This window comes from Jaculus jaculus, chromosome 19 (assembly GCF_020740685.1).
Source record: "Jaculus jaculus isolate mJacJac1 chromosome 19, mJacJac1.mat.Y.cur, whole genome shotgun sequence".
Classification (NCBI taxonomy): Eukaryota; Metazoa; Chordata; class Mammalia; order Rodentia; family Dipodidae; genus Jaculus; species Jaculus jaculus.
The window spans coordinates 21,906,226-21,932,665 of record NC_059120.1 but is presented as its reverse complement, the minus strand read 5'-3'; the positions used below and the strand labels follow the sequence as shown (position 1 = coordinate 21,932,665).

Below are 26,440 nucleotides of genomic sequence, written 5' to 3'. Positions count from 1 at the left end.
TGCCTTTTTTGCTGAGCATTGTGGCAAACACTTGTAATCCCCACACATGAAAGGTTAAGGCAGGAAGACAGCCACAAGTCTGAGAACAGCCTGGGGCTAAATACTGAGAAACAGGATGTGATGGTTTTATACTGACTGCCAATTTGACAGAACCTAGAACCACCTGTGAAGGATTACCTTGATTAGGTTAGTCCATGGGCAAGCCTTTGAGAGATTATCTTGGTTAACTGAGGTGGGAAGACCTCACCTTAACTGTGGGCAGCACCATTACATGGACTGGGGTCCTGGGCTATATGGGGATAGAGATGGCCAAGAACCAGCTTTCATTTCTCTCTGCTAAACTGAATGTGACTGCCTCCTGCTGGAATGCTTTCTGTGCCATGATTAAGACTCTACCCTCTGGACTGACTTTCCTTCCCTACGTTGCTTCTGGCCAGGAAGTTTGCCCAGTAATGAGAAAGTAACTGATATACAGGCCAACAAGCCCACACAGCAAGGCACTGCCTCACCACCATTCCTACTCCCCAAAAGGGTACCTTTTCAAAACTCACCAATCTTATCTGTTGAATAGGATATTTTTTCCCAAGTGAATTCAAATAAGCTCACTAAAAATAACTTCTTTACTCAAAATCTAAGAACTGTTTCTCTAAGACTAAAAAGTTTTATTAACTGGTGACAAACATGTGACTTTTAAATGGTAAAACAAAATGGTGCTAAATTGCCTTTGTATGCCTTGTTTCCTAAGACTGTACATTATAAAAATAGAGCAATTCCACATTTTCTGAAACAGCAGTAAACAAAGAGAAAGGAAGTACTATATACCAAATGACCAAAATCTTTTTTGGGGTTTAACTTTCTCAAAAGTAGTAAAAATGCGGATAGAAATTTCTCTATAAAACACTAAATATAAAAAGTTTATAAAACACATTAGAATTTTATTGCTTGAAGAATACAGCATATGAAATCACAAGAATGTCAAAATGAAGTCACTAGGCTTTAAACATATAATACATTATCAGATGCAGTAAAATATTAATTAACCTGAACTCTGCATCAGAAAAAAAAATGGTATGGAAAAATATCTAAGTTGTTTGAGAAAAAGGTACACTTAAAATATAAAGTATAAGGATGTTACAGTACAAATTAGAAAAGCTAACACTTATTATTTCTCTAGACTAGACTACCTTTGCTACTTAACTTTAAAAAAAAAAACCTACCTTGTCCAAACACTTCATGGATATGACATCCATGAAATACCTTGAAATAACTTGCAACTCAAAACATTCAGCAAAATTACTAACCTTTTCATTATGCAGGGGAAATATTTTTTAATAAATGTGTAACAACATTTCCCTTTTTTAAAAAACTGCAAAATATGATCATTAAGAAATCTAATACTTACAAACTTTCTTTCCTTAGTTAGTTCTCCAATTAAAATTGGAATCCTGGCAGGTAGAATCTAGTTGTGGGTTTAGTAAGTATCAAAATTTAAATAATTTGGCAACTGACATCATTTCTTCATACTATCTTAGGTGGCTTTTCCTTTCTGCTTCCATAATACTAACAATATGCCATTTCCTACCAAATTTACAGGACTCCCAGTAACAATCACTATCATATGTTATCTACCAAAACCAAATTCAAGCTTCTCCCTTTTCACAAGCAGGTTGAAACTACTTATGTTTCATATAGGGCTGATCAATTATGACACACTTCCTTAAAAGCAAACTTTTAAAAGTTATCACTCAATTATGACAAAGGGAACAACGATGTCAAGCAAAAAGGTAGTGTTGGACTCTAGGCGATCTAGTCAAGAAAATGTAAATATATGCTTAAAAACAAACTTAACTATACTACAACTACATGTTAAATTAAAAAAAAAAACACTTTTTATAGCACACGTGTTCATTATCTTTCATTTCTTTCCCCTAGCAAAGGTCTCAGTATTAATGAACATCAGTTAAACCAACGGAATCCAAGCAATTGTTTCACAAGCCCCATTTATATACTCAAATAATATAAACATAGATGAATTAAACAAGTAATACTATTAACAGTATTGAACTGGAGTGAAATAGTAAGAATCATGACAGTTCTTAAGATTGGCCAGCCTTTGAAATGTCATAGAGTAGCTCAGGATAAATTATGCTAGGATAAAACTAGTTTTTACCGCTACACAAAATAACAAAATCAAAAACATAACTCACCAAATTTATACAACTACTTTTGAACACATACCCTTTCTAGTTTTTGGATGTCTTATTTTGAGGTTTCTCTAAACAAGTATATTTATCTGAGCATACATATTTATTGCCTATACTCATTTTAAAAGACAAAAAAAAATTAAGACAGATACTATAGAACTGGACTTTTTTCACTAACCTAATCCAATGTATTCTGCATCACACCATACCCTACTCAATTTAAAATTCCCAATTTTAGTTTAGTTAAAAGGGTAGAGAAATGCAAATATAGTCTAAGAGCTTCTGTATAATGTTCACTGTATTTTTATAAACTTGAAGTTTTCTGTAACACTGTTTAGTGATCGAATAAAGGGCTCACTGCTATCTAAAATTTCATAAACACCATTAAAAATATTAGTATTATACTAAACCTTATATTTTCAATAGTTCAAAGAGACGGTTTTACATGTATAGCACATATAGTTGAAACTTAACAGCAAATATCCCTAGAATACCAATGGCAAGCCCACCAAGATGCATACAAAATTACAGATAAGCATTTCACTGTTTTTTTTGTGTGTGTGTGTGTGCAAGGAAAAACATTTATAGAGGAAACAGAAACTAAGCTTGTGAACTTCAGATATCATCATCATCTTCTTCATCCTGTGAAGATCCTGCCTGATTGGAGGCACTGGCTGAGGCTGCAGCCTGCTGGGCTTGTTGGGCAGCTTGTTGCATCTGAAGCCATTCCTGTTGGGCCAATTCTGCTTGTTGCTGTCTAGCCTAAGTACCAAAAATATAAAACAAATATTAATTTTTCAAACCTGTAATACTTATATTTAATTTAAATGTAAATTAAGACACCTGTCATTATTAAACTTGTATATTTCCTACTACCATGAAATTACAATGCATCTAGAAACAAGAATGCTATGATAAAGGCTGACAGAGAAAAACACAAATCACAATAGCTAACATTTCACTCCTTTCCCTGTGCTTTGTGTCCTTCCTTTTCTGTCTCCTTGATTACAACTTTGACACAAAATAATTTTAATCTAAAAATTATTTCTGGGGCTGGAGAGATGGCTTGGCAATTCAGACGCTTGCCTGCAAAGCCAAAGGAACCAGGTCTGATTCCCCAGGACTCACATAAGCTAGATGCACAAGGTGGCGCAGATGTCTGGAGTTTGTTTTGCAGTGGCTGCCTCTCTCTCAAATAAATAAATAAAATATTTTAAAAATTTTAAAAATAATTTCTGTAACTTAAAAGTTCTCTAGGGCATGGTGGCACATGACATGCCTTTAATCCTAGCACTAGGGAGTCTGAGGCAGAAGGCTCGCTGTGAGTTCATGGCCAACCTGAGACTGCACAGTGGATTCCAGGTCAGCCTAGGCTAGAGCAAGACCTTACTTCAGGGGGTGTGAAAAAAAAGTTCTCTTAAATAGTACTTATATATCTTGGGTGAAAACTTGTAAGTGAAGAGCTACTCTCCTATTTCCTTCTGAGTTTCTACCATAATTTCCTGCCTCATGCTTCAAAAGTAACTGGGATGTAGGATCCTCAAGTGTATACTACACTTCTGCACTTTCATCTTGATATTCATTCTACCTGAATTTTTCTGATTTTCACTTACTGAAATTTTATCTTTATTTCAAGTCAAACTGAAATACCATTTTCTCCTCCCATTATCATCCAAGGTATAATCAATCAGGAGACAGAAGTCACATCAGTCTGGGAACAGAAAGAATTTAAAAAGGGGAGGGGGCACTGGATGGAGAGGTGGCTCAGCAGTTAAGGCACTTTCCTATGAAGCTAAACGACCCAGGTTCAAATCCCCAATATCCATGTAAGCTAGATGCACAAGGAGCATGATCTGGAGTTCATTTGCAATGGCTAGAGGCCCTGGTGTGCCCATTCTCTATCTGTCCCCCCTCTCTCAAGCAAATAAATAATTTTAAAAGGGAATGCTAAACAAAGCACAAAACTGGTAATAGGCAACTGAAAAGACAAGGGAACACTAGATATCAAGGAGATGCCAACTATAGCAACCACCAACCTTATAACTGGGGGAACAAAGGAAGTGGCTGGAAATTTTAAAACATGTTTGCAGGAACAACCACATAGACATAAATGACCAAAGAACAGGCCTAAAGTATCTGGTACTAACGTACTGGAACTTGGAAAAGGACACGAGGGTTGGGATTCACACCCCTGAGGACAGACAGTATAGGTTCAGGCTGGTCCTGTATTAGAGAAACTATGAATTGGATTCAGTTCCTGCATCAGGACAAACTGGTACAGACAGTGTAAAAAGTAGTATTCTGGGGCTCTGGTGAAGATGTACACACACCTGTAATTCCAGCACTGGAAGGCAGAGGCAGGACTGTGGGTTGTGAACCAGCTTGAGATAAACAGGGAGATCCCATTTCAAAAGACTCACACGATCCATCCCCAATTGGTAAAAAGAACTGGAGGCCGAGAGGGAACAATAAATAGCGCAAGCCTCTTTGACTTCCAGCCTCTACTAGTAAAGTAACAGAGTCTAATAAATAGTCATATAGCAAAGCAGATGTACTTTGAAAATTACAGTGGTCCCTTTTCATATGTAGTTTCATTTTTCATAATTTATCCAGAATAAACCAAAATATATGTGCAATTCCAGACATAAGCCATTTATAAGTTTTAGACTGTATGTGTGTGCAGTGTGGTTAAAACTGCAATGTCAGCTTCCACTGAAGATGTGAATCATTCCTGTACGGCATATACATGCTGCACGTGCTATCCTCTTGTTAAGACACTCAACTATCTTGGGTTATCAAATCAACAGCTGTGGACTCCAGTTCTTATATGTAGGGTTTGGCACTATCTGTGGTTTCAGGCCAGCTAGTGGGGATACCCTGTAGATAAAAGGTTGGGGCCTAATGTACTAAGTCCCATCAAAAAGCAGAACAAAGAAAGGTGGATTTTAGGTTGAGACAACTCAGCAACTAGCACACTTCTGTGTGGCCAAAACCTGATGTGATGTCTCTTTACACTGAACTCTTTCTCATGAGAGTTAGGCAGCCTCCTCATATTATAGTTATCTTCCTCATCAAAATAGCCTGGTATCGCTGGTGCTAATCTAGCCTATCACCCTTCAAGATACTGTTTATTTGGAGGTGGGATCTCACTCTAGTCCCAGCTGACATCAAATTCACTGTGATCCTCCTACTTCAGCCCCCAAAGTGCTAAAATTAGGTCATGCACCAACACACTTGGTTCACCCTTCAAGATACAAAGCTTCCTTTTTGGTTTGGCACTGGGGATTGACCCCGGAGCCTCCTGCATGCTAGGCAGGTGCACTACCACTGGTTTATGTTCTCAGTGTCATTGTCCCCCCTGCTTTAAATTTCACTTAAGTTGCCCAGGCTGACCTTCAAATTGTAATGTTCCTGCTTAGCCTAACCAGCAGCTGGGAGTCTAGGTGTTCAGCGCCAATGTCCAGCTAATGCTTCATTTCTTAACAACAAGAATGATCTTCATCTTTATATATGTGCAACACTATGTTATGTCATATGTACAGCATTTTGGTTTGAAAATATAAAACCTAACCTGGGCATAATGGTGCACACCTTTAATCCCAGCACTTGGGAGGCAGAACTATGAGGACTGCCATGAGTTCAAGGGCAGCCTGAGACTACACAGCAAATTCCAGGTCAGCCTGGGCTATCGGTGAAACCCTACCTCAAAAAGCAAAATTAGCTGGGCGTGGTGGCGCACGCCTTTAATCCCAGTACTCGGGAGGCAGAGGTAGGAGGATTGCCATGAGTTCAAGGCCACCCTGAGACTACATAGTGAATTCCAGGTCAGCCTGAGCCAGAGTGAGACCCTACCTCGAAAAACCAAAAAAAAAAAAGCAAAATTACATAAATTTGCCAGTAAGCTAGAAAGGAGATATAAAGGGAATAGAAAGGGAGGAGGGGGGACTTAATAGGATGGTATTGTATATATGTAAATAGGAGAACAGATTAATGGGGGTGAAAAAGCCTAAGTGAGGTCAGGGGAAGAGATTGAGTAAAGGAAAGGTGGAGGGAAGGCTAATCAAAATCTAAGAGGGTATAAATAAGTCACATGGAAACTTTTTTTTGGGGGGGCGGGCAATGGAACTCAGAAGCCATAGACTGTTAACAGAAAAATTTCAGTGCCAGCAGCACTGAAGCAGACCAAAAATGAACCCAACATGGCTCAGGGAAATCTTGCGGAAGAGGGGGCGGAAAGAATGTCAGAGTTACATGTTGGGTCATGATTTTCAGAGACATTTATCATACTAATAACTGGGGGCTAACTCCACAATGCACGACCCATTTTCATTAACAAGGAGGGTCTAATGGGAGGGGCTAGATCACAGATGAGCCTAAATAATGGTACCAAAATGCCTGTATTTACTGAAAAGAAAACTAATAAATTAAACTAAAAAAAAAAAAAAAAAAGGGATGGGATACCTTCCATTGAGTTTTTGGCCAGGGAAGTCCCTGATACCCCAAAACATTACAGGCCATTGCCAAAGCCCTTGGTTTCCCACCAGGAATAGATAGTAAGACCCTATTGCTGAAGATTCCACATACTTGGGCTGCAAGGTCACTGAGAAATCCTGCTGAAGCTGAGTTGAAAACCTCCTCCACACAGACCAGCTGACAGAAAGTTGGAAAAAGCCACACTGCATGCAGTTCAATGGGAGAGAAAAATCACCAGTGAAGATACTCAACAGTGGACACTGCAACTCTTATATTTTGCCAGCCAGGCCAAATGAGCCAATGGGTGCAATAGTGGCACGTCTGTCATGGAGGAAACCAACCGCCCTCTAATTTGAGTGGAGGCCCACTCCATGGGAGGGATTACATCCCTGATACTGAAAACCTACGATGGGTAGTCATGAACCCTAGGGGTGTAACGTCTGCTACTGTCTGGCTAAATGTATATACTATGCTCACCAAAGTGCCCAGTAGGCACCTCTCTTAATGTTCATACCCATATATTAATGCTACTCTCACTTTTGGTTCAAGAATCTTCTCTTTTCAGATGGCAGTGACCTTAGGATGACTCAGAAGGCACCATAGTGCTGAGAAGAAGTGACAGAGGAATGCTCAGCACTGAAATATCTCTATTACACCTTCCAAGGTTCAGGGTCCATTGCAGAAGAGATGGCGGAAAGAATGTAAGAGCCAAAGGTAGTGTAGGACTCCTTACAACGTGCTCCTCCAGACACAAAATGCCTGGATATCCATGACCTCACAGTGCCTGACACTACCTACACAAGACCATCATAATAGAAGGAAAAGCTAATGACATCAAAATAAAAGACAGACTAATTGAAAGGGGGAGGGAATATGATGGAGAGTAGAGTTTCAAATGGGAAAATCGGAGGGAGAGGGAGGGAATTACCATGGGATATTATTTACAATTATGGAAGTTCTTAATAAAAATTTTTAAAATGTAAGAACTAATTTGGTCTACCTAGTAGAGTAGACATAAAACTGCAAAGAGGAATATATGGTATGCATTTTCCAAGCAAAAGTTTGACAGAGACCCAAAACAAACATGGCTAAACATGCTCCCTGGAAGTACTAGGTTATGTACTGCTATGATCTTACCTCTCTGCTGGTCTTCCTTTAAAATTTAATACCAAAGTTCTTCACCCATACTCCAAAGCAAAACAAAGAAGAGGTATGGAAAAACAGATGATCAATACAGACAGGTGAGGATACAGAGAGAAGGCACTCAAGTATTTCTTTCCTCTACCTTTTGCCTGGCAAAAAAAATATAGTCAAACGTTCCATACAAAAAATTAAAGCTGGGGCTGGAGAGGTGGCTTAGTAGTTAAGCGCTTGCCTGTGAAGCCTAAGGACTCTGGTTTGATTCCCCAGGACCCACATTAGCCAATTGCACAAGGGGGCACATGCATCTGGAGTTCATTTGCAGTGGCTGGAGGCCCTGGAGCACCCATTCTCTCCCTCCCTCCCTCCCTCTCTCTCCCTACCTTCTCTGTCAAATAAATAAATAAAAACAAAATATTTTAAAAAATTAAGCTGGGTATGGAGGCACACGCCTTTAATCTCAGCACTCAGGAAGCAGAAGTAAGAGGATCGCCATGAGTTCAAGGCCACCCTGAAACTACACAGTGAATTCCAGGTCAGCCTGGGCTACAGTGAGACCCTACTTAAAAAAAAAAAATAAGCAAAATGTAAGTACCAACAAGATCATGTAGAAAGAATAAAGGTTTAAAGAAGATGTTAGCTGGGCTGAAGAGATGACTGCAGTTAAGAGCACTTCCTATGCAAGCATGAGGGTCTGAGGCCTGAGAGATGGCTCTAGTTCAATCCCCAGGATCCGTCCATATCCACAGCTGAGCAAGACCACATGTCTACAACCTTTAGTCCCATATGGGAGTAGACACCAAGAATAGCTGGAACTTGTGAAGAACTGGCAAGCTCCAGGATCAGTAAGACACTCGGCTGAAATAAGCACGGGCAGAAGAATGATGGAGGGGGACACCCAACGTTCACTCAAACACAGCAGAATACATACAGTGCCACAAAAGCCCATATACAGACATACAACATACATATTACACTATGCACACATTTTACACACACAAGCAAAACAAAGATAGTAGCTTAAATATAGACTCAAATACTAGCTGTCTGCATTTACCTATTTTTGTTCATTCTTTCTCCCTCTCACTCCCTCTCTCTCTTTTTGGTAGGGTTTCACTCTAGCACAGAAAGACCTGGAATTCACTATGTAGTCTCATGCTGGCCTCAAACTCACAGCGATCCTACCTCTGTCCGGAGTGCTGGGATTAAAGATGTGCACCACTGCCGCCTGCAATAATGCATTTACCTGTCCCCCGCAAAAAAAATCTTTATTTTATTTTATTTATTTGAGAAAGAGAGCGAGAAATGGACACATCAGGGCCTTCAGCCACAGGAAATCAACTCCAGACACATGCACCACCTTGTGCACCTGGCTTACTACATGGGTCCTGGAGAATCAAACCTGTATCCTTTGGCTTCACAGGCAAATGCCTTAACCACTAAGCCATCTCTCTAGCCCCATTTACCTGTTTTTGTTTGTTTTGTTTTGTTTTTTTGGTTTTTTGAGGTAGGGTCTTGCTGTAGCCCAGGCTGACCTGGAATTCACTATGTAGTCTCAGGGTGGCCTCGAACTCATGGCAATCCTCCTACCTCAGCCTCCCAAGTGCTGGGATTAAAGGTGTGCGCCACCACACCCGGCTTCCATGTACCTGTTTTAAAAGTCAACTTTCCCAGTAAACTAAGTTCCATAATGATTCAAACTATGCCTGTTTTAGTTGACTTGTTATAAGCCTAGCATCTAGCATAATTCCTGATAAACAGAAAGAACTCTGACAAATATCCATGGAGCAAATTACTTCATGTGTCTTCCTTTCTGATTCTGTAAGTGGACATAAAATTTATGTCATTTCATGATACCTATATTTTTGTGTATACATACATACACACACACACACACACACACACACAAATATATACACATACATACACACACACACAAAATGTCTTGCTATATTCCAGGCTGATCTGGAATTCTCTATATAGTCTAAAGCTGGCTTCAAAAATCACAGCAGTTCTTAACTTCTGCCTTCCTAGTGCTGGTACTAAAGGCAAGTGCCACCAAGCCTGGCTGAAATCACTACTACTTCTTTTTTTTTTTTAATTTTTATTTATTTATTTATTTATTTATTTGAGAGCATCAGACACAGAGAGAAAGACAGATAGAGGGAGAGAGAGAGAATGGGCGCGCCAGGGCTTCCAGCCTCTGCAAATGAACTCCAGACGCGTGCGCCCCCTTGTGCATCTGGCTAACGTGGGACCTGGGGAACCGAGCCTCGAACCGGGGTTCTTAGGCTTCACAGGCAAGCGCTTAACCACTAAGCCATCTCTCCAGCCCATACTACTTCTTTTTTTTTAAATATTTTTATTATTTATTTGAGAGAGAAGCAGATAGAATGAGTGTGTCAGGACCTCGAACCACTGCAAATGAATATATATGTATGTATGTATGTGTGTGTGTGTGTATGTGTGTGTGTATATATATATACACACACATATACACACACACATATACACACACACACATATATACATATATATACTATATATATATGTGTATGTATATATTTATAGACATAAATACAGATATATAAACTTGACAATTTGATTAACATGGTTAGAACTTAATAAATGCTGGAAGGCAGTTTTTTTTTTAAATTTAAGTGGTACCTTGAATCTAGTGCCTAATAATGCATTCAGGTATGGTGGCTCATTCCTATAACCCCAATACTTGGGAGGCTGGGGCAGAAGTTCAAGGCCAGCCTAGACTATACAGCAGTATCTTGCCACCTCTCCCCACCTGCTTTTTTAAAACCAGGAATATTGGTGCATGGTACTGATCCTTCACAAATTAGAATTATAACAAGCAAGAAAGAACACCACCAGCTTTTTAAAATTATTGAGATTAGAATGTTTTAAAGGCATACTAAAGACAGTTTACACAGTAGATGTTAATCAGATTTTCTTTATATGCCACTCAGCATAAAAATCAAAGTAAAATATTAACTGTCATTTGAAAATACTCTCTTTAGAAAACAGGTTGCTGAATTTATTTAGTTGAAAGAGAATGCTCTGGGTAGTTATGCTGATTTAAGAAGTGATTTCAGGAGATAGCTTAGTAGTTAAGGCACTTGCCTGCAAAGCCTAAGGACCCAGGTTTGATTCACCAGTACCCACATAAGCCAGATACACAAGGTGGCACATGCATCTGGAATTTATTTGCAGTGGCTAGAGGCCCTGGAACACCCATTCTCTCTCTCTCTCTCTCTCTCATATAAATAAAAAATAAAATATTTTTAAAAAAGAATTGGGGCTGGAAGGATGGCTTAGCAGTTAGGCATTTGCCTGCAAAGCCAAAGGACTCAGTTTCGATTCCCCAGGACCCACGATAGCCAGATGCACAAGGGGGCACATGCATCTGGAATTCGCATGCAGGGGCTGGTAGCTGTGCCCATTCTCTCTCTCTCTCCCTGCCTCCCTTCATCCCTTCCTCTGTCTCTATCAAATAAATGACTAAAAAAAATAAAATATTAAAAAATAAAAAAAGAAGTGGGTTGGAGAGATGGATTAGTGCTTGCCTATGAAGTCTATGGACATGCACCTGGAGTTCATTTGCAGTGGTTTGAGGTCCTGACACACTCACTCATTCTATCTGCTTCTCTCTCAAATAAATAATAAAAATATTTTTTTAAAAAGTAGTAGTAGTAGTAGTAGTAGTAGTGATTTCAGCCAGGCTTGGTGGCACTTGCCTTTAGTACCAACACTAGGAAGGCAGAAGTTAAGAACTGCTATGATTTTGAAGCCAGCTTTAGACTATATAGAGAATCCCAGATCAGCCTGGAGTATAGCAAGACACCACCTTAAAAAACAAAACAAGGGATGGAGAAATGGCTTAGCGGTTAAGCACTTGTCTGTGAATCCTAAGGACCCCAGTTCAAGGCTCCATTCCCCAGGACTCATGTTAGCCAGATGCACAAGGGGGCGCATGCATCTGGAGTTTGTTTGTAGTGGCTGGAAGCCCTGGTGCACCCATTCTCTCTCTCTCTCTCCCCCCCACTTTCTCTATCACTCTCAAATAAATAAATAATAAACAAAAAAATTTTAAAAAACAACAAAAAAGTGATTTCAAACACTTACTATGATTTCTGTTAGCAAACAGAGTAGATTTTAGATGAAAATAGTTAAAATATGTCACTTACTTTTGCAAATAATTCCTGTTGCTGTCTCAGTAACTCCTCTTCAGGAATGCCAAGGTTTTCCAAACGAGAACTGGCCTTTCTTCTTTTCAATGCTACCGTCTTGCATTCTTGTAAAACTTCTTTAACTTCACTGATGTAAGAGCCAAAGCCCAAACTTTCTAGTGCTAGAGAAATAAAAATATGAGAGTGATAAAGATTTCCTCCTCCTATGGAACATGAAGTTTTGTGTGTGAGGTTTTCCCCTTTGGGAGGGGATATTTGTTTGTTTTTCCTAGTAATTTTACTTATAGTTGTATAGCAGTTGCTTAGGTAGCTGATACAAAATATTAACTTTCTTAACATTAGATGACACATTAGATGGAATATTTCAAGGCCTTCATTTTTCCCTCTCAATTTTTTTTTGTTTTTTTGAGTTAGGGTTTCACTCTAGTCCAGGCTGACCTGGAATTCACTGTGTAGTCTCAGGGGGCCTTGAATTCATGGTGATCCTCCTACCTCTTAGCTTCCCAAGTGCTGGAATTAAAAGCATGTGCCACCACGTCCAGCCCCTCTCAATTTTTAAAAACATTTTATTAATTTATTGTAGAGAGAGAGAGAGTAAGAATGGGTGGACCAGAGCCTCTAGCAACTGCAAACAAACTCCAGACACATGTGCCACCTTGTGCATTTGGCTTACGTGGGCACTGGGGAAAACAAACCTGAGTCCTTAGGCTTCACAGACAAATGCCTTAACTGTTAAATCATCTCTCCAGTCCCCATGGGTTTTTTTTTTTTTGGTTTTTATTTTTAAATATTTTTATTTTTATATATTTATTTGAGAGTGAGAAGGAGGCAGAGGAAGAAAGACAGAAAGAATGGGAGTGCCAGGGTCTCCAGCCATTGCAAACCAACTACTCCAGATGCATGCGCCACCTTGTGCATCTGGTCTAAATGGGTCCTCGAGAATCTAACGGAAGCTACCACATCTAGCTCCCTTTCTTAATTTTAAAAGACCAAAGTGTTTCCTATGATGGGAAAAAAAAAGGTCCAATGTAGCAAGATGTGATTTTAGTAAATATATTCTCCCTATACCATGCATAGTAAGTTAAGTGTCATTAAGTCAGTAAAGTGCTTGCTGTGAACATATGAGGATGTGAGGATCCCTAGCATTCAAGGATGAGGACCTAGGTCTGGATCCCTAATACCCACATAAAAGCTGGGTGTGGCAATGTGTGCCTGTAATTAGGGCTGGGAAGGTAGAGACAGAAGGATATGAAAACTTGCTGGCTAGCTTGTATAAACAAGTCAGTAAGCTGCAGATTCGATAAGAGAGCTTATCTCTTAAAAAAGTAGGTAGTATGACTGCGTGTGGTGGCACACAGCTTTAATCCCAGCACTTGGGAGGCAGAGGTAGGAGAATTGCACTGAGTTCAAGGCCTTCCTGAGACTACCTAGTGAATTCCAGGTCAGCCTGGACTACAGCAAGACCCTACCTTGAAAAAACCAAAAAAAAAATTAGGTAGCACAAGATGGTCTGGATATCCATGACCTTGCAGTACCTGGTACTAACTACATTAAGACCCTCGTAATAGAAGGAAAAATTGATGACATCAAAATAAGAGACTAATTGAGAGGGGGAGGGGATATGATAGAAAGTAGATGTGTAAAGGGGAAAGTGAGGGAGGAGAGGAAATTATCATAGTTTATTGTCTATAATTATGGCAGTTGTCAATAGCAAAAGTTAAAAAAGTATTAGGTGGAAGCCAGGTGTGGTGGCACATGCCTTTAATCTCAGTACTCAGGAAACTGAGGTAGAAGGATTGCCATGAGTTTGAGACCAGCCTGAGACTACATAGTGAGTTCCAGGGGCTGGAGATATGGCTACTGGTAAAGGTTCTTGCCTGCAAAGCCAAAGACCCAGGTTCAGTTCCCCAGTACCCATGTAAGCCAGATGTACAAGGTGAATTCCACTTCAGCCTGGGCTAGAATGAGACCCTACCTCAAAAAAAAAAAAAAAAAAAAAAAAATTAACTTGTGAAATTTGCAGGGAAATGGATGGACCTAGAAAGAATCATACTTAGTGAGGTAACTCAGGTGCAGAAAGCCAAGTGCCACAAGTCTCTCTCATATGTGGATCTTAGCTACAAATGTTTGGACTTGCATATGAGTTGGAATAAAACTCCGTAGCAGAAACCAGTAAGCTAGAAAGGGGATATAAGGGAGGGAGGAGAGGGGGGACTTAAGGGGATAGTATTGTATATATGTAAGTAGAACAGATTACTGGGGGTGAAAAGGTCAAAGTGAGCTCAGGAGAAGAGGATGGAAAGAGGGTTAATCAAAATCTAACAGGGTATGTTTAAGTCATATAAAAGCCCACATTTTTGGACAACGGTGCACCCGTAAGACATAGATTGATTATTACTAGGAAATTTTCAGTGTCAGGGATGGGATACCTTCTAGTGAGTTGTTGGCAGGATCCCTGATGCCCCAAAACATTACACTGTCAAGGCTCTTGGTTTTCTACCAGGAATAGACAGAGAGAATGCTCAGTGGTTAAGGCACTTGTCTGCAAAGCCTAATGACCTGGGTTCAATTCCTCAGTATCCACATAAAACCAGATCAGATGCACAAAGTGGCACATGCATCTGGAGTCCATTTACAGTGGCTAGAAGCCCTGATGTACCCATTCATATTCTCTCCCCCTCTTTGGAAATAAATAAATAATAATAAATCATTCTTTTAATATTTTATATTTATTTTAGAGACTTCAAAATTATTTCACTGGGCTGGAGAAGATGACTTAGAGGTTAAGGCAGTTGCCTGCAGAGCCAAAGGACCCTGGTTCAATTCCCCAGTACCCACATAAGCCAGATGCACAAGGAGGCACATGAATCTGGAGTTTGTTTGCAGAGGCTGGAGGCCCTGGTGCACCCATTCTCTAAAATAAATAAATAAATAAATAAAATATATCAGAAAACAGAAAAATTCAGGAGGCAGAGGTAGGAGGATCATTGTGAGTTTGAGGACCCCCTGAGACTACATAGTGAATTCCAGGTCAGGCTAGACTAGAGTGAAACCCTACCTCAAAAAAACAAAAACAGACCAAAAAAAAAAACTATTTCACACCCACTTTCCAAAAGAGATCATGGTTTATGCTTTAGAACAAGGCTCTCAAAGTGTGGTCCATAGACTTGTGCCCATGTTCTGATAATGGCTGCAATTGGTTAAGAATGAAAATTCAAAGTAAGCATTTAAGAATCTCTATAGCAAGTTTTTTTTTAAGACTCTTTATAACAATTTGGTGAATTAATTTTATATCTACTAAATAAGAAATGAGGTTTTGGCCAGGCACAGTGGCCCATGCCTTTAATGCCAGCACTCAGGAGGTTCAAGCAGGAAGATTGCTACTGGGACGACATACTGAATTCCAGGACAGCCTGGGCTAGAGCAAGACCCTAGGATCATAAAACAGACAAAAAGGGGGGAGGCGTGGCTGGAGAGATGGCTTAGCAGTTAAGTGCTGGCTTGTGAAGTCTAAGGACCCCCAGTTCAAGGCTTGATTCCCCAGAACATGTATAAGCCAGATGCACAACGTGGCACATGCATCTGGAGTTCGTTTCCAGTGGCTAGAGGCCCTGGTGTACCCATTCTCTCTGTCACTCTCAAATAAAAAATAATTTTTTAATAAAGGAAAAGAAAACCAGGAAATATATATATATTGATTTTTCATATATTCATTTTACTGTATTTTACAAAAGTACTAGTAATGAGAAGAGCTAAAATAACAAAAATGTCATTCAAAGCCAGGTGTGGTGATGCACGCCTTTAATCCCAGCACTCAGGAGGCAGAGGTTGGAGGATCGCTGTGAGTTCAAGGCCACCATGAGACTATACAGTGAATTCCAGGTCAGCCTGAGCCAGAGAAAGACCCAACTCGAAAAACCAAAAAAAAAAAAAAAAGTCATTCAATAGACCAACAGACTACAAATTCACAGTGACTCAAACTTTCACTTCTTTCAGTTATGAATCTCATGTGAAAAAAACGTGGCAGAGATTCAAAATAGAGGAAGACCTTTAATCCCAGCACTTGGGAGGCAAAAGTAGGAGGATCACCATGAGTTTGAGGCCATCTTGAGATTATATAGTGAATTCCAGGTCAGCCTGGGCTAGAGTGAAACTCTACCTCAAAAAACCAAAACAAAAAAGCCAGGTGTGGTGGCACAACCTTTTAATCCCAGCACTTGGGAGTCAGAGGCAGGAGGATCGCTGAGAGTTGCCACCCTGAGACACATAGTGAATTTCAGGTCAGTCAGAGCTAGAGAGAGACCTTACCTTGGGGGGAAAGAAAGAGAATAATATAATTTAAAGCATTCTCATTTAACTTATGCTTTGTAAATAACATTGTATTCTAAAGTTAACAGATCTAGACTTTATATTTTAATCAGAACTGCTACCAAGTTTTAGAATTAGTATTTATTGTTTTTGTATTTCTCTCTGTGTTCTTTCATTTATGAGAGGAAGTCACACTGTAGCCCAGGCTGGCCTAGAATTAACCATATAGCTTAGACTGGCTCAAACTTATCACGTCTCTTGCCTACACCCCCTAATATGAGTTACCACACCCAGCTTCATTGTTGCATACTTCATGTAAGGTTCTTAAGCCCTATCTGATTCTCAACAATTACAAATTATACCTGAACTCAAGCGTTATTTATACATAAATGAGGAAATCTTAGCTAACAGATTGCCTCAGACTAAGGAATTTCCAGTATAGAACTTCAAAGCTCTTGATCCTCAGTGCCATTCCATAATGCAATACACCATGTTAGAACTCATTCAAGAATGTGTTTAGGTAGCCAGGTGTGGTGGTGCACACCTTTAACCCCAGCACTCTGGAGTCAGAGGTAGGAGGCTTGAAATAAGTTCAAGGCCACCCTGAAACTACACAGTGAATTCTAGGTCAGCCTGGGCTAGAGTGAGACCCTACCTTGAAAAACCAAAAACATAAAATGTGTTCACAAAAAAACAGCAATGAAGCTGGGTGTGGTGGTGCACAACTTTAATCCCAACACTTGGGAGGCAGGAGGATCAACATGAGTTCAAGGCCAGCTTGAAACTACATAGTGAGTTCCAGGTCAGTATGGGGTAGAGAGACCCTACCTCCAAAAGAAAAACAGAAACAACAACAAAAACTTCAATAGCTTAAAATTCCCTCTACTCATGTACCTGTAATTTTCAAATGCCAAGTCTTTCTTAAAACTAAAACATCAAAAATAGCATTTTAGCCGGGTATGGCGGCGCATGCCTTTAATCTCAGTACTCCAGAAGCAGAGGTAGGAGGAACACCACGGGTTCGAGATGACCCTGAGACTACACAGTGAGTTCCACTACCTCGAAAAACCAACAACCACAAAAAAACAGCATTTTAAAATTAAATTATGGTATTTTGAATATTTATTGGTGATACACACACACACACACACACACACACACACACACACACACACACACCCCTATATATTTTGGTTTTTCCTTTTTAAAAATTTTTTTTGTTCATTTTTATTTATTTATTTGAGAATGACATAGAGAGAGAGAGACAGAGAGAGAGAATGGGCGCGCCAGGGCCTCCAGCCACTGCAAACAAACTCCAGATGTGTGCGTCTCCTTGTGCATCTGGCTAACGTGGGTCCTGGGGAATCAAGCCTCGAACCAGGGTCTGTAGGCTTCACAGGCAAGCGCTTAACCGCTAAGCCATCTCTCCAGCCCCTATTTTGGTTTTGTCGAGGTTGGATCTTACTGTAGCTCACGCTGACCTGGAATTAGTCTCAGGATAACCTTAAACTCATGGCAATGGCAAGCCCCCTACCTCTGCTTCCTGAATGCTGAAATTAAAGGTGTGAGCTACCACACCTGCCCAGTGATAAAAATTATTTTAGCCTCTCCCCCAAAATAAATAAAATACTAAAATTAAAAAAATAAAAATGCAGCAGAGTGGCTAATGCCTATAATCCCAGCACCTAGGAGGTTGAGGTAGGAAGACTGCCTTGAGTTTTAGGCCAGAGTGAGTTCCAGGTTAGCCTTGCTAAAAACAACCAACCAAAAAAAATTTCAAGCTGGGCTTCTTAACACCAGTACATAATATGAAATTAGGAATGTATAAAATCTACTTTCCCATTTGGAGCAAAATGATAGTCTTATTCATTTAATAGCAATATTACAAGAACAGGTACATTTATGACTGTTGATGGTCACGTGATTTTTAAAAACTATTAGACTGTCCCCCCAGACACAAAATGGCCTGGATATCCATGACCTCACAGTGCCTGACACTACCTATGCAAGACCATCAAAAGAGGAGGAAAGATCATGACATGAGATAGGGAAGGAATATGATGGAGAATGGAGTTTCAAAGGGGAAAGTGGGGGGAGGGAGGATAGTACCATGGGATATTTTTTATAATCATGGAAGTTGTTAATAAAAATTTGAAATAAAAAATTATTAGATTGCCTTCATTAGCCAGAAGAAAATAATCTTTCACAGTAACTTTCTGATTCATGCATTAACTGAAGTTAGCATACTCCAGAGTTGAACTATTTAGCATACTGCTTGCTACAGCTGCACTTTTATTCCTTCATGTCAATCAGAAATCTACATATATCCTAGAAATGAATAAACTCCCCCAAGAAGACAGACTGCAATTTTGGAACAAATCTCAACTTTTGAGAAAATGTTTAGGCAGATCCTATTGAAATCCTTTGCAATTTTCACTAAAAACGCAATATTGAAAAAAGGTTTGGGCTGGAGAGATGGCTTAGTGGTTAAGCGCTTGCCTGTGAAGCCTAAGGACCCCAGTTCGAGGCTCGGTTCCCCAGGTCCCACGTTAGCCAGATGCACAAGGGGGCGCACGCGTCTGGAGTTAGTTTGCAGAGGCTGGAAGCCCTGGCGCGCCCATTCTCTCTCCCTCCCTCTATCTGTCTTTCTCTCTGTGTCTGTCACTCTCAAATAAATAAATAAATAAATAATTTAAAAAAAAAAGAAAAAAGGTTCTTTTTTTTTAAATGATTTTTATTTATTTATTAGAGAGTGAGAATAGGCACACCAGGACCTCTAGCCACTGCAAATTCCAGACGCATGTGCTGCCATGTGCACCTGGCTTACATAGGACCTGGAGAATCAAACCTGGGTCCTTAAGCTTCCCAGGCAAGCACCTTAACCTCTTAAGTCATCTCTCCAGTCTCCCCCACTCCGTTTCTTTCTTTCTTTATGTTTTGAAAGGAAATTATAGCCAGGCATGGTAGCATATGCCTTTAATCCCAGCATTTAGGGGGAGTAGGAAGTGAGCTGAAGTCAGTCTGGGACTCCAGAGTTCGTTAGTCAGCATGGACCAGCGGGAGAACATACCTCAAAAAACAAAAAAAAAACAGAGGAAATTATAGCTATTTGTGTTGGGTAATCCTGTAAAAACTCATGCCTGCAATTATGTAAAATGTAAAAATAAAAACACCAAAAGAAACAGAAAACTTGGCTTCTATTTTACTTACTACCCAGCACACTAAGTAACTAGAAAAAAAAAATACTAGCTTCATGAGTCAAATATGCAGCTGGGCATGGCGGTACATGCCTATAATCCCAGTACTCAAGAGGCTGAGGCAGAAGTATGAGTTCAAACAAGGATAGGCAACTTTAGTTAAGATCTGTCCAGTGATTCCCCCACTCAGAATAAACATACTTTCTTCCACGGCAATTTCTAGCATTTACTGAAAAGGCACTGTATAATGTTTGCATACATAAACACACATATGTAGGTGTGTATACAATATTTATCATCATCTCCCCATCTCCCACTTGGATTAAACTCAGGGACTCTGACTTGCTAGGTAAGTAAGTGTTTATCACTGAGATATACTCCCAGACCAGCAGGATATATCTTAAATCTACCTTCAGTATGTCACAAAGGATCAACACTGAATCAATCACTTAATCCATTTGTCAATACTGACAGTAAATAATGGCTACGGTCCACATTAGCAGATACCCACTTGACAGACAAAAAAGGTCAAAAATTTAAACATTAAATTATAAAAATGCAATAGTAGATAATTACCTGACAATGACTAAAACTGATAGGGAATTTTTTTTTTACTTTAAAACAATCAATAAGTTGTTGGAAATTCCACAATAACAAAATATAAATTATTACTTCAAGTTGAATGCAACTTTTTCATAAGAGTACTTGTAAAATCACCAAAAGTGCTTCCCAAGACTTTGCCACCAGTAACTATGTTTTACCTCTGCAACCATCAAAATGCAGCCTGAGATTCCTACTACAAATCCTTCCTAAGGGAGAAGTTGTTGAAACCTGAGAAATGCTTTTCAATAAAAAAGCTTTGGGAGAGGGGCCTGGTGGCACAAGCCTTTTAATCGCAGCACTCGGGAGGCAGAGGCAGGAAGATCACTGTGATTTTGAGGCCACCCTGAGACTACATAGTGAATTCCAGGTCAGCCTGGGCTAAAGTGAGACTCTACCTCGATAAAGAAAAAAAAAAGAGAGAGAAGCATTGCGTATATATATATGGAGAAGCATGAGGAAAGGATGGGAAAAGTCCAATAAAAAGTGCTCATTTTCATATAATTTTCAACTCAATCTTTTGAAACTTATCTGGAGAGAACAAAGCACGCAACTCTGTAACAGCTAAAGAAAAAAAAAGCTATATAACATTTGCTTTTTCTTACTGTGTTTTAGTAGCTTGATGAATGTTCTCCATCAAACCACTTAAAGCAGAAAACATACTCCCTTTATTGAAAAGCAATAAACTTTACGCTGAACACACTCATGTTAAGATCTTTTTCCTACCCAGTACTAAGGATCAAACCCAGGGCCTCGCACAGCTAGAGAAGGGCTACTACCGCCCAGCTACATGCCCAGCCCGAGGTTTTTGTTTTGATTTTTAATTCGTGTGCTCCGAAAACGAATCTTTTCCTCCGCCATGGTGAAAGGTCAAGTGAGGAAGGGATACTGTGAGGCAACTCATGCTTGAAGTTCTTCTTTCTAAATTTTAACTTTCTATGCGAGAACTTTTAGGTTTCTTTCTTAGTTGTCATTATTCAGGTGCAACTGTAGGCAGCCGATTCCTGTTGCTTTTGAGATCTGGATGTAAACTGAACTCCCCCTTTATGTTTTGGAAGATTCTTGCTGACCCTTTTGTGTGCACTTTTACTTGCATTAGCTGGATAAAAAGTGTCTAGATACAGCTACATAAGTATTTTCTCAAGGCACCTGCTGCCTCCGCGTGCTCGTGTGATTTCTTTTTTTTCATTCACAATACTTACCAGTGATGAGGAACGGATCCAGGCTTTTGACATGAACCGATGAGACAATTTTAGCAGAATCCCTCACCCCCTCCCCCGGGCCCTTCATTTCAACCAAATCCCACACGCACACACTATCAATAATACACGACTTACCTTGTATGACGTGCTCTGGTGAGATGGTCTTCTTTTCCGATTTGTTGCAAATCTCATTGGCTTCGGACGATATCAGGTGGATGAATTCCGTGCAGCAGTTCACCACCAGCTCTCGGGCATCGTTAGCCACCCGGACGTTGGGAAGAGTCTCTTTGATCATCTTATTTATAGCAGCTCTGGGGATCGTGAGGTCATCATCGTTGCCAGACGAGGAGGCCATCGTACCTTGCCAAGTCCCCGGCTCTGATCCACGACGGCACACCGCAGAGAAGTCTCCGCAGGACGCCCACGGAGAGTGGTCCCCGGGGGGGCAGGGGGAGAGGCGAGGGAGGAGGAGGAAGAGGAGCGGGCTCCCGAGGGCGGGGAGCGCCCGACGGCGGGGGAGACCGCGAGGTCGGGGAGCGAGGCTGAGGACTCGGGGGGACACCAGCTCCCGGGTCCAGAAGGAGAGAACCACGTCCGTGGGTCCGCTCGGAGACGCCCCCGACCCCTCACGGCGCCGGGGTCCGAGGGAGCCCCTGGTGTACCGGGCCGACACCCAGCAGGCTCGGCTCTACAGAGCCGGAGCCCCCGCGGCCGGCGCCGCCAGCAGCCGAAGCCGCCGCCTCGGCCAAACCATCCTTCAGACACCCCGCGCCGCCTCCTCACAACATGTCGGCCGCAGCCAACGCCGCCGCCTCGCCGGCCGGCCGCCCAGGAACGACTACCGACAGAGCTTCAGCACGACGGAAACCGCGCTGGCCGCGGCCGCGCTCGTTCACGACGGAAGCGAGTCGTGGGAAGCCCCGAGCGGCGTTGAACGGTGGGCTCTCCAGAGGCCGGCGAAGGTTTGTTGGAAGCCGCTCCCGACACGCTTTGCGCCGCCGGAAGTCTCCCTCCCCGGGTCCCACCTCCGCCCCCGCCCGCATCGACTTCCGGGTGTGTGCGCGTTGCCCTTCCCCCACGCTCGCACGCGGTGAGGGAACCGCCCGGGCTCGCGCGTTTGCCGGCCAGGCACGCGGCCGAGGGTCGCTGCGGTTCCTCGCAGCTCCGAGCGGGTGAAGGGTCCGCGCGGGCCGGAGCCGGGGCGGGTGGCGTGAGTGGACGGGCAGGGACGGTGGCTCGTGTGCGTCCTCCGTGTTAGGTGACAGAGGAGCGCTGGGCTGTCTTTGCTGCTCCATTAGCGGGCCGGATTGGGGTTGAGAGCCCGAGGAGCGCAGCCTGGGCGCGGGAGTGGCATGCGGGGAGGAGTCCCGTGCGCCCATGCCCACGGCGGAGACCAGGGTTCTTTTGGAGGTGGGGTCGGTCTCTCTGTGACTCAGGCTGACCCGAGCAGAGCTTCTCCAGGGTCCTCCACCCATCTTTCTCCTTGGGAAGGAAAACACGAAGCTTTGGGAGAACCGACTGGGTCAGTGCGAGCCCGAAGCTGGAAGCTGGGTCCGGGGCGGTGGAAAGGCGCAGACCTCCAGGAGCCGCGCTGTCTGGGGCTGACTTCTTGTGGTGTACGGCCTGCCGGGTGGCTTAGAAAGCGAAGGGAAAGAAAAAGTTGGGGCATCCTAAGCAATTCTGATATTTGTTACTTTCCAGACTGGTTCGGAATACATGGGTGTCAAGTGCTTCACAGAAATTGCATTGTTTTTTTAAAAACTAAGTGTGCCCCATGATGTCACGTGCAAGGAAAGACTACGTTATAAATAGTGGGATGTTGTAATGTCTAAAAGGGATGACCCGGGCTGGAGAGATGGCTTAGCGGTTAAGCGCTTGCCTGTGAAGCCTAAGGACCCCGGTTCGAGGCTCGGTTCCCCAGGTCCCACGTTAGCCAGATGCTCAAGGGGGCGCACGCATCTGGAGATCGTTTGCAGAGGCTGGAAGCCCTGGCGCACCCATTCTCTCTCTCTCCCTCTATCTGTCTTTCTCTCTGTGTCTGTTGCTCTCAAATAAATAAATAAAAATAAACAAAAAAAATTTTTAAAGGGATGGCCCACTTATATCCGTTTGGCACTTTAGTTCATGAGGTTCATTGTGCTTGATAGGTTGAATGGCATCTGGTTTGTGTGGAGTGTTTTTTTATAAGAGTTTCCAGGAGACCTGACAGTTTAGCACTTCACCCCACAAGCAAGCACTACGTGGGAAAGTGCTCTATCACTGAGCTAAAATGCCACACTGAGTCATTAATTTTCGTTTGACATGTTTCCCCAGCACGCTTTCTTTTTCACTGCTACAAGGTTTAGTTAAAACCAAAACTTCTGGGCTGGAGAGATGGCTTAGCAGTTAAGGCGCGCCTGCAAAGCCAAAAGACCCAGGTTCCCAAGGGCCCATATAAACCAGATGCATATGGTGGAGTTCTTTGCAGCAGCTGGAGTCCCTGGTGTGTTCATTTTCTCTCTCGCGCTCTCTCAAAAATAAAAAAATAAAAAAACTTGTTTTTGTGAGGTAGGGTCCCAGACTGACCTGGAATTAACTATGTAGTCTCGGGATGGCCTTGAGCTCATGACAATCCTCCAGCCTCTGCCTGCCGAGTGCTAGGATTAAAGGCATGCACCACCACACCCATCTTTTAAAAAACAGATTTTTTATAGATTATTTTAACTTTTCTTCAAAATATGTGAAATTTGACTCAAATGTTCCTTCTTTATGGAGTAGTCAGTTTACTATTGGCTTAAAGATTTACTCTATTATCTAAATTTATTTATTTATTTATTTTTAATCTTTATTTTTTTATTTGAGAATGGCAGAGAGAGAGAAAGAGGCAGATAGACAGAGAGAGAGAATGGGCACGCCAGGGCCTCCAGCCACTGCAAACGAACTCCAGACGTGTGCACCCACTTGTGCATCTGGCTAATGTGGGTCCTGGGGAATCGAGCCTCGAACCGGGGTCCTTAGGCTTCACAGGCAAGTGCTTAACCACTAAGCCATCTCGCCAGCCCATATCTAAATTTATTTTAACCACCCGAAAAATGTAGATTATTGGAGCTTGTCCCAGATATTTTATTATTGCAGTTTTCTATACTACTATAAAAAGTAAGGAATGAGGGCTGGAGAGATGGTTTAGCAGTTAAGGCTGCCTGCAAAACCAAAGGACCTCGGTTTGATTCCTCAGTACCCATGTTAGCCAGATGCCCAAGGTGGCCCAGGCATCTGGAGTCGTTTTGCAGTGGCTGGAAGCCCTGGTGCGTCCATTCTGCCCCCCCCCCCCCCGCTTGCTCAGCTGCTTTCCCTCTTTCAAATAACTAAATAAAAAATTTTTTTAAGTATGGAATGAATAGTAAAAAGACTTATCTTCTATTTCCAACTTTTTGTAACATTTTCCAGTCTTGTTTTCTTCTACTTAGAAATTAAAATACTGGGCTTGAGAAATGGCTTAGTGGTTAAGAGCACATTTTGTGCATGCCTGAGGAGGCCTGAGCTAAGACTAGTTCCATTCCCAGGACACACATTAGCAGCTGGGTAGGGCCACATACCTCGGTAACCCCAGCCCTATGAGGCACAGAGATGGGAGAGTCAAACTCTAGATTAATAATAGACTGGCTCAATTAAGAATGGGTGTGAGAGCAATGGTGGGGGGTCACCCAGTCTTCCCCTCTGGGTACCACAGGTGAGCATAACCCCAAAGGGGGTTGGCACATGGGCCCATACATATGCATATACCATACCACATTACATACATGCAAGCATAAAAATGAAAATGCTGCAGCCGGGCGTGGTGATGCACGCCTTTAATCCCAGCACTCAGGAGGCAGAGGTAGGAGGATCAGTGTGAGTGCAAGGCCACCCTGAGACTACATAGTTAATTTCAGGCCAGCCTGAGCCAGAATGAGACCCTACCTTGAAAAACAAAAAGAAAATACTGTATGATGCAAGGATTTAAACTCTAATAAGACTTAAAAGTACTATGTCCATTGCTAAATATTACAGGATGTTGGTGTTTATTATCTTTCAGGTATGGACAGTCTTCAGTAATAAACTGATATGCTTGAAAAAACTTTAAAAGTAAATAGCTGTGTGATGTAATGAAATACACAAATCTGTGACCCATACTTGAAATTATTTATAGTATACTATGGTTCTATTTTAAGTAGGCATTGAAGATAAGGATAACATCTCTTTAGTAAGTTTTAATAAAAAATATTAGCCAGGCATGGTGCTGCACGTTTTTAATCCCAGCGCTTGGGAGACAGAGGTAGGATCACTGAGAGTGCAATGCGACCCTGAGACTACATAGTGCATTCCAGGTCAGCCTGAGCTATGATACCCTACCAAAGACAAAAAAAAAAAAAAAAAGGACCACATATGTACATTTTTTGTTATCCTATTCTTTGACTTTTCCTGGAGAGATATGAAATGTCTCTTCGGGCTAGAGAGATGGCTTGTGAAGCCCAAGGACCCAGGTTTGATTCTCCAGGACCCCATATATAGTCAGATGCACAAGGTGGTGCACACATCTGGACTTTGTTTGCAGTGGCTGGAGGCCTTGGCGTGCCCATTCTCTCCCTCTTTCTGTCTCTTTCTCTCTCATTCTCAAATAAATTAATTACTTAAAAAAAAAAATGTCTCTTCAATCCAGGTAAGGCAGATAGACCAAAGAAAAATGATTGTTCCCAAGTCCAGTTTAGTGAAACCTGGGAGTTCATTAGGGTATTTACAGTACAAGGGTGACTCGGTGCTGCATCCCTAGTTCTTGCACTACCTGTACGGCCTGTGTATACATGTGCACCCATACACGTGTGTACACAACACATATATGCACACAGAGACAAAAAATGGTGGGGCTAGGAAGGTGATTCAGTGATTAAAGGAACTTGCAAGCTTGCCAGCAAGAGTTTGACTCCCCAGCTCCCTCAGAAAGCCAGATACGAATGGGAGGTAGACAGAGCCAGGAGAATCCAGATGCTCTGGGACCAGCTACAGTGGTTCACACCAAACCTGTCTCGAGTAGAATAAATGTTGAGGACAAACACCCCAAAGACCTCAGACCTCCACACATGCATCGTAGCACATGCATG

The 26,440-nt window shown here is 41.9% G+C and overlaps 1 protein-coding gene across 1 annotated transcript; it reads right to left on the bottom strand.

Annotated features, from left to right (window-relative positions):
• Positions 1-1,982: 1,982 nt before the first annotated feature.
• Dr1 (down-regulator of transcription 1) lies at positions 1,983-22,240 on the bottom strand. The gene is made up of 3 exons (XM_045138769.1): positions 21,459-22,240; positions 12,014-12,177; positions 1,983-2,966 (listed from the first exon to the last, which is right to left on the bottom strand). Exons 1-3 carry the CDS (start codon positions 21,676-21,678, stop codon positions 2,820-2,822), a joined length of 531 nt encoding a protein of 176 aa, XP_044994704.1. The 5' UTR covers positions 21,679-22,240; the 3' UTR covers positions 1,983-2,819.
• Between the last annotated feature and the right edge of the window lie 4,200 nt (positions 22,241-26,440).